Genomic DNA, 8,427 nt, shown 5'->3' with positions numbered 1-8,427 from the left:
GGTAAGCGCACCTTGGGGTGCTTACACACATCATTAGAAATGGGCTAGTCCAGATGCGAGAATTAGCCTGTAAGGGTTAGAGTTCATGGGCCAAGCAGTTCTTAAATGAATACAGTTTGTGTGTTGTTATTTCGGGCATGAGCTAGCCAAGTGGCTGGGGTGTTGGGGACGCAGCCCCGCCGCTTCATATTTCAACAAGGTGTAATAGGTAAATAGCTTAGTCTCCATGAGCACTGACACTCCAAAACTGTCCAGTGGTGAGCCACTCTTGAGTAACCTACTACCTCAGAGTTGGGACAGCCTCCCCAGCCACACAAGGTCACTAGGTCACTAGGGCCATGTTTATCCCATAGATCTGAGGAACACCAATACCTTTGTATTTTCTAGATCAATGAGCTAGGATGTGAATGAGCATCTTCTGTGGAGAGAGAAGCAGTGGAGAAGCCAGGAAAGTCAATCACACAGCTTACCTCTTCACTGGAATGAGGCGATTAAGTGCTCTTCCTGGAATGACAGAGATAACGCAGTTTTACAAATTGGTGATCCTTTGATGTCTGATGAGACAGACTATGCCCATATCTCCCACAATATTCGTATTTACTTATCCCAGACCCTTTCCTCCTAAATCCTGAGCATTGTTTTTAGGCTATAAAACCCATTCTTGTGAGTGAGGTCACTTGGGCTTTTATAAAAAGTGTTATCTTAGTGCCAGGCCAATCCTGGTGTTATGTTCACCTCCGTCAAGCTCCCTAGACCCTAGATCCTGGGCACTGTCTCTGAGTCAACAGTCCCCATTCTAAAAAAAAAAAAAAAAAAAAAAAAAAAAAAAAAAGCCAGAGATATTTTGTAAATAATCTCAGGGTAAACACGCCTTAAAGTGTTGTGCCCTTGGAACTGAGCTAATTATTATCTGAATTTTTTTTTCCAAAATTGTGTTGCACTTAAATATGACTAAAGTAAAATGATCAAGGACAGACTCCAGACGTCCTGGCCCAGCGCTGGTTACATTAAGATCAGGCTGAGCTGAGTTTCATTCTTACCTCACTCTGAGCATTTTTTTCCCTTCCTGCTGTAAAGCTTGCAGGGGAATCACCACGATCTTAGGTTAACGGACTGAATGCTGTGTCCATCCTACATCTGTGGGCACTGTCTGAGTATTCATCGTGGTTTGCGGGGCAGATAGCATAGGCACCCAGGTTTACCGGGTAGGGCTGCTTCACAATGCCATACGGACACAATTCCATCTCTAGTTTGAGGGATGGGGAAGCCCGTTGTGTAGAGACAGCCGCCTTTAGTCAGCATCCATGCTGGGTCTGTGCCTCAGATCCTGTGTTCAGTCTAGGTGTGTGGGACCAGGTATCTGTGGCCCTCCAGCATCTGTGGGATGGGTCACCATGGTCACCTAGGTATTCAGGGAGGACAGCGTCCATCTAGGTATATAGGATTCTGTGTGCATTCAGGTCTGTGGAGCTAGATGAATACTTTATCTGTGGGGTGGAAATAACCTGTTCACCCCTGGAGGGTCCAAATGCCGTGCACACCTAAGGTCTCTGCAGAAGTATCCCAGGTCTCTGAAGAAGATGCCATATCCGCCCTTGCTCTGTGAGGCATAGGCACCATATTCTGCAAGGCAGAAGTCGTGTCTATCTCGGGTCTGTGACAGACACCACTGGCATCCCATTTCTCTGAGGAAAAGCTATGTGTATTGTAGGACCCAGACGCTAAGTCTATCCAGGGTTTGTGGGACCTGACACTATATTCACCCTGGGTCTCTAGGGTGCCCATGCCATGTCATCTATTACGACTCTGTGAGTGTAAACCATCCAGCTCTTTAGGGCTCTGTGGGGAGCAGACACAGTATCCAGCCTGGGTCTGCATCTGTCCCGGGTCCGTGGTGAGGATGCTGAGCTCATTCCGATTCTGTGGGACTGGCGATACGTCCACCCAGGTCTCGGAGGAGCACGCTATATTTATGTCGGGTTTGTGCGGGGGTCGCCGTGTCCTTTCCAGGTGTGGGGTGCAGACGCCCGAGTTGATCCCAGGTCTGTGAGGAGGACGCTTGAGTCCAAAGAGCTCGCTAATTCATTCCCGGACTGCAGTGCGACCCTGCAGGGTGTTGTCCGACCCTGGCAAACTGGCCCCAGCCGCTGGCTGCTTCTGTAGAACCAGCAGCTTTCCAAGGAGTTTGGGAGAAACAGAATCAGGCAAGCACTTTTCACACCGCTTATAGAAATTCACGAACCTAGCAATGGAAGTTAGACCTCTTAAAAAAAGAAAATCTCGCGAGAACTAAATGCCTGGTTTGTACCCGTAGATCTCGCGAGAAGTTTAGGCGACTTTCCTGGCTGCCGGAAGCCGCAAACTTCTCCAGGTTGTCGGTATCCCCGGCGGCGTGATGCCCTCCCCTTTCTCGGTCAGAACCTTCCCGGTCAGCATCCCCGCGGTGATCATGGTAACTTGCGGACTATGGAGACTGGGTGGCGCTGGCACGTGGTGGGGAGTCGCTAGTTCTTTTGTGGACTGCGCAGGCGCGGGCACTCAGTCTTCCTGAAGTCGCCCTGTGGCTCCGCTGGATGGGGCAGACCCTGGGTGCTCACAGGCGGTGCCCTGGCTCCCCAACACCAGTGTGCCTGCCGTGGCTCCGCTGGATGGGTCAGACCCTGGGTTCGCGAAAGCGGTGTCCTGGTCCCCAGTACCAGTGTGCCTACTGTGGCTCCCCTGGATGGGGCAGACCCTGGGTCCCCAACACCAGTGTGCCTGCCGTGGGTCCGCTGGACGGGGCAGACCCTGGGTTCGCGAAAGCGGTGCCCTGGTCCCCAGTACCAGTGTGCCTACTGTGGCTCCCCTGGATGGGGCAGACCCTGGGCCCCCAACACCAGTGTGCCTGCCGTGGCTCCACTGGATGAGGCAGACCCTGGGTGCTCGCAGGCGGTGCCCTGGGTCCCCAACACCAGTGTTCCTGCCGTGGCTCCGCTGGATGGGTCAGACCCTGTATACGCCCAGGCCGACCTCTGGACCCCCAACACCAGTGTGCCCACGCTGGTGGGATCTTGGCAGCGGCAGCGTGCATTGCTTTCCCTACCGGGCTCAGGACTGACTCAGTGGTCATTCTGGTATGTCACGGAAGAAACATTAAGGGGCAGTGGACTCCAAACTTTTGGGCTCCACACTCCAGAGCTAGTCTTACTTTGTGGAGCAGTACCCTTGGACGTAGGCGGGCGTGGGGGAAGTACTGGGAAATCTGAACTAGGAACCTTGTATCAAGTGGGGACAGTCAGAAAGATTTGAGCCTTGGGGTATGGACCCTGATCATCTGTGAAGATGATCCCTAAGGAACTCATGAAGCACTGTCTAGCGAACTGGGTGCACTGCAGAAGTGCTGGGGACACTCGGTCCTGCGGGTTAGGATGACTCTCATGTCCAGGCCCTGATAAGAGCTTCCTCTAGGCAGCTTCACACGCGCCAAGTGTATCTCCTTGACTAGGCCAACTTTTTTTACTCAGCTTGTTAGTTTAGATGACAGTCACCCTTTAGATTTCACCCAGCTTGGGAAGAATTGTATTCACCAGTCCAAGTGGGCGATGGTTTCCAGTCTGTGTGCTCAGACTTTAAAATCTTTGTATAAAATCCGTGGATGTGTTTGCAACCGAAGCATCGCTGTTTCTTTCCTCGCTTTGCTCCCACTTGTGTGGGAGGCTTAGCTGTGTCATCCCAAAACGCAGGGACAGGGACCGGCCATTCTCATTACCCACGGGAAAGCATTTTTGCAGATAGACCACCAACCCCACGTTTCTGACACTGTATCCTTACAGGAGACAGACTGGACAGAGCCCTGGCTCCTAGGGCTTGTTGTCTTCCACGTGCTGTGCCTGCTCCTCACCTGCTTCTCATCAAAGAGGTATAAACTACAGATCGGACACTTCCTGTGCCTCGGTGAGTAGGAGACAGCTGAATCCCCGTGCTTTGCTGGGATACTGCCCCGGGCTTGTTTGTATTATGTTTTCACAGGGCTTTCCCAGTCTTCCCTTCTCTATGGAAACCATGAAGTAATTGTTGGACGTTGAACTTGAAGGGAGTTTTCCTTTCACTTCAGGCTGGCCAGGAAGCATACGGAACATCAGGTGTACTAAGACGGTGGTTCTGTTACGCTGCCTCTTACACGGACAATTTTCTGCCTGAGTTCAGTCCTGGATGGCGTGTCTTTCATGCAGATATTTTCTTGCTGGGCTTAGTTCCATACTGCACGCTCTGGAAATCAGACGAAAAATTAAGAGAGACCTTCTCTACGTAAAATACTATTTCAGATCCGTTTTAAGGATGATGACTTTAGAAACTGTGGGAATCCAGAATGGAGAAAGATTACAGAGAAGCAGGCACGCCATAAAAATCGTGGTAATTGACCAAATGGGGACAATCAGTATATTAGGCCCCTCAGTTAGATCAAAAAGATACTCAGTAAAATGTCAGTAAAAATATCAGTTAATAGCTGGCTGGCCCAGGCATGATATCTGCCCCAATTGCAGATAAGTGAGCAGAGCCCCAAAAATATAGGGTGGAAGATAGGTAGGAAGCTGGATCAGAGGTCAGAGACCACAGTCTGCAGGAAGTAAGTGTTACTAGGCTGAATTACTACAGGTGTAAACACTTGACTCTTGTGGGCCCTGGAAGGAGGAGATGTCGCCTGGTAAATGGGAAATCTGATTTCAGACAACTTGAATCAGTTGACTGTGAGAGGTGGGACATAGGACCCAGTAGCTGTCTTAGAGAAACGAGTCCTTTCTCCATTCGGGGTTCTTCTGAGGAATGCTGGGCTTAACCTTGGAGAGCAAAATAGGGCTCTAAGCTTAGTGTCCTTGAGGACCCGCACATTCTGTAGATAGCCATAGAGTATTGTAATTGTACTGTTATCCACCTTAGTGATCATTCTGATAAGAACTGAGCTGCAGTGTGCAGGGAAAATGCCAAGGGGCCTTGTGTGCCTGTCTGCAGGTGGTGTACAAGCTCACGGGCTCGAGCAGACAAGGGCAGGGATGAGGATGAGAACTGTGTGCAGGGTCTTGAGGGCAGTGCCTTGGAAGGTGGGACAGTTTCTAAGTTTAAGAGAAATAGCACATATGAGTTGTTTTTTTCATTCCTGAGCCCGAGCTTCCCACCTGAACTATGGTGGTCCCACCAGTGTAGCACAGCTTCGGAGTCTCACAGAGACCCTTGGCATCTTATACATGTTTCAATCCTATAACTTCACAATTTCACAGTCCTTAATTTCTCGGCAAATGTTTTGGTATTCTGTTGCTATATGTAAAAATGTATGATCTTGTTCTATAGTGATAGTGATTGGTCATGAGATCCTAACATGATTTCTCTCTTCTCTTAGTCACGTTGGTCTATTGTGCTGAGTATATCAATGAAGCAGCTGCAATGAACTGGAGGTAAAGTCAGCTTCTGTGCTCTTGACTGTGTCCTCGGAGTTTCCCTCTGTGGTTGTGTTATCATATAGAACTTTGTCAAGAAAGCCTGAGACTTACAGGGAAACTGAGAACGTCAGAAATTATGGCCACTTAAATATTGAGCACTCTGTATATATAGGCTTAGGCCTTAAGAAACAAACAGTTAAATATTTTTGTTGTGAACTGAAGATTAATGGCTTTATTTTATTAATAAAAATAAATAGTCAAAGCTCCTCATTGAAGCTATGTGTCATTAAACAAAAATCCTACTGCCACTTTTGAAATAACTCCTGGTCAGGGGGCCTTAGAGGCTTACAAAACAGTGAGATGCTTTAAGAATTGTGTACGTGTGCACTGCACCACTTGAGTGCTTCAGGTGCTGGCCAATCAAGTTACAATCTGTAAGAAAATATTACAAGTATCGTAAAGTAATTTGAGTTTTCGGATTCCAAGGTGGGAGTTTTAGAAGGTGCTGAGTAGGTGCTGTACTTTTGAGACCTTTCCCTACCTCTCCCCTCTCCTCTAGAAAACGTCTTCCCTATACCTGGAAGTGCCAGAGCCACCATGGTCTTCTCCCTGCTTTTCCAGCCCTGGCACCTAAGTTGTCTTTCCTGATTCTCCTGTCTCAGTAGAGACTACTCCAAACGTTCCCACATATCTCTAATCAATCAGAAAGGCCCAGGACGGTACTGATGCCCATGGCTCCCGCTGCAGCCCCTCCTGCTGGACCCATGGCCACCTCAAACTTGTGTTGATTCCCTCTTCAGGTCAGAGACTAGTCTTGACTCTCTGCACCCAAAGCTTTCCATGTTCCCTGCTTTGTTTTAGTCAGTATGCACTCTGCCTGAGTCCCTCGTTCTCTGCAGACGGTAGACTTCCTGTAAGAGTCAATCTGTCCTTACTCTTCCTTGCTGTAACCCATAGCTCATGCAGCAGGTTCGCAATCACTGCTACCAAGTCAGTGAAAACAGTGGTCTAGCGTATTCCCACATTGCTGAGAGAGAAATCCCCGTAGATAGCTCCCACCCTCTGCTGCCTGGATTTTTACCCCTGGGCAAATTGGAATCATGCAGCCTTCAGGTCTCTTACACAGACAGGCAGTTATGTCACTAAGGTGGTTGGGAGCAGGGAATACTAGACACAGTACTTTCTCAAGTGGCTGTAGCGGGCATGCAGCTCTTCCTCTGTAATTTATGAGAGACGTTAGGTCTGTTTCTGCCATGTGTTACAGCGGATGCAGACTCTTCAGTGACCCCAGACTGATAACTGCTGTTCTTTTGTCACACCCCCACCCCCCAGGACTGAGAGTCCAATAATTGTTTTCATTTGTTTATTTTTTTCCTAAAACAGATCGTTTGCAAAATACCAGTATTTCGATTCCCGGGGGATGTTCATTTCTCTCGTGTTCTCAGCACCGTTGCTGGTGAACGCCATGGTCATCGTGGTATGTATGGTTCAGACCTTTTCTGTCCTGCTTTCTTCAGCCATGTGCTTTCCAGTTTTAACCGTGGCTTCAAACGATTCTAGATTATGTGGGTTCGGAAGACTTTGAACGTGATGTCTGACCTAAAGAACTTGCAAGAAAAGAGAAAGGAGAGGAAAAGGAGAAGGAAGGAGGAATAGCGACGCCTAGCTGTTGCTGTGGACCTTGTTTTCCTCTGACTGGCTGTTTCCAGCTGTAGGCTGCGCAGGGCCCAGATGTCCTCTGGCAGCGGACTCATGGTCTGGGAAATGGTTCTTAGATTTCACACCCACAAACATGGAGCCTTCAAAGAGCATCAGTGTCACCTGGATGCTGATTGAACACGGAACCACATTTGCCTGGTGGGAGCTCTTGTTCAGCTGCAGGAAGAGTCCCATGCGGCTTCTCACGGTTTGCTGGCAGACCGCATCCTGTAACTAATGTTCACGCTGTCTCAAGTGTGGAAACTGAGAAATAAACAGCGCCATCCTGCCTTGTGGCACCACAACGCACTCGCTGTTCTGTTTCTGATCTGTAGGGGTCGCTCTTAGTTAAGGGTGATCTTGTTTCCCCAGAGACTTTGGTGACAAGGGTCACCACAGATAGGCATGGCACTTGTGTTTGTTGGGTAGAGACTAGGATGCTGAAATCTTAGAGGACACAGGATAGTCCCCCACCCCGCCCCCTGGGGAATATTGTTCTGTATGTGATGCCAGCAGCACCCAGGCAGAGGGAACTGCGCTGCAGGTCTGGAAAGGAATGTAGTGTATCAGTTCCCATGAAGCTAAGCCTCTGAAGAATTGAATTGGGGCTCTGCCACTGAAAATGTTTTGTTTAAAAATATTAAGCTAGCATGGAAGCTGTAAAGTCCAGACTCCATGGGAAATAGTATGTCAGATGAACCGTTGGGTGTTGTTTTCTCTGGGTACAGAATTATAAATGCTTGCATGCTCGCTGAATGGCGTGGCTGTTTCTCTACAGCTTGTGACAGGCGCAGACCTGTTCCTCCTGAGTGTCACACCTTGTGCAGCTGGGGGTTGGCAAGCACAGAGAAGGACACGTTGCTCCTGTCTCATCAGATGTCCTTAGTTTCTATGGAATCTGGAGCAGTAAATCTCCAGAAATTACCAAGTACTAGAGACTAGACTTAGAAACAGCATTCAGTACTTGGAACTCTATAGACTCTTAGCTTTAGTTTAAAGAAATATTTGTGAATAGTTTTCTTTATTTAGTTGTTTTCTCCTTTCTAAATGAAACATTCTTCCAAGTTCTAAAATACAGAAGAATCTAGATAAAAGTATTTAAAGTTAAAAGTAGACAGTTATGTCCTGGAGCCCAGCTCTTACAGAAAGGCCCCTGACCGAACGTGACAGTCTGATACGGTGTCAGCTTGGCTCCTTCATGGAGCCACTGCAGCCTTCAGCTGACCTGCGTTCTCAATTGCTTGATCTGTTCCACTTTTACCTTGTACCAAAAAAGTTCTAAAGGAAATATCATAGTATATTAAGTCAGATTTTT

At 48.4% G+C, this 8,427-nt stretch overlaps 1 protein-coding gene across 1 annotated transcript; it reads left to right on the top strand.

Moving 5' to 3' along the window:
- The first annotated feature begins 2,301 nt into the window (after positions 1 to 2,301).
- On the top strand, positions 2,302 to 7,421 carry Tmem18 (transmembrane protein 18). Its single transcript, XM_050126540.1, has 5 exons — positions 2,302 to 2,452; positions 3,813 to 3,933; positions 5,375 to 5,429; positions 6,798 to 6,891; positions 6,975 to 7,421. Exons 1-5 carry the CDS (start codon positions 2,396 to 2,398, stop codon positions 7,068 to 7,070), a joined length of 423 nt encoding a protein of 140 aa, XP_049982497.1. The 5' UTR covers positions 2,302 to 2,395; the 3' UTR covers positions 7,071 to 7,421.
- The last annotated feature ends 1,006 nt before the right edge of the window (positions 7,422 to 8,427 follow it).

The sequence above is a fragment of the Alexandromys fortis genome, unplaced genomic scaffold, assembly GCF_014885135.2.
Source record: "Alexandromys fortis isolate MF-2015 unplaced genomic scaffold, M_Fortis_MF-2015_v1.1 scaffold_237, whole genome shotgun sequence".
NCBI classification, from domain to species: domain Eukaryota; kingdom Metazoa; phylum Chordata; class Mammalia; order Rodentia; family Cricetidae; genus Alexandromys; species Alexandromys fortis.
Note: the sequence above shows the minus strand (reverse complement) of the source record. Positions and strands in the feature narration are given on the sequence as shown.

Bases quoted from the DNA above. Each gene is read 5' to 3' on its own strand.
- Tmem18 (XM_050126540.1), top strand. From the start codon at position 2,396: ATGCCCTCCCCTTTCTCGGTCAGAACCTTCCCGGTCAGCATCCCCGCG. The intron at 2,453-3,812 runs GTAACTTGCGGA...GTATCCTTACAG, and splicing joins GCATCCCCGCGGTGATCATG to GAGACAGACTGGACAGAGCC. The intron at 6,892-6,974 runs GTATGTATGGTT...AAACGATTCTAG, and splicing joins TGAACGCCATGGTCATCGTG to ATTATGTGGGTTCGGAAGAC.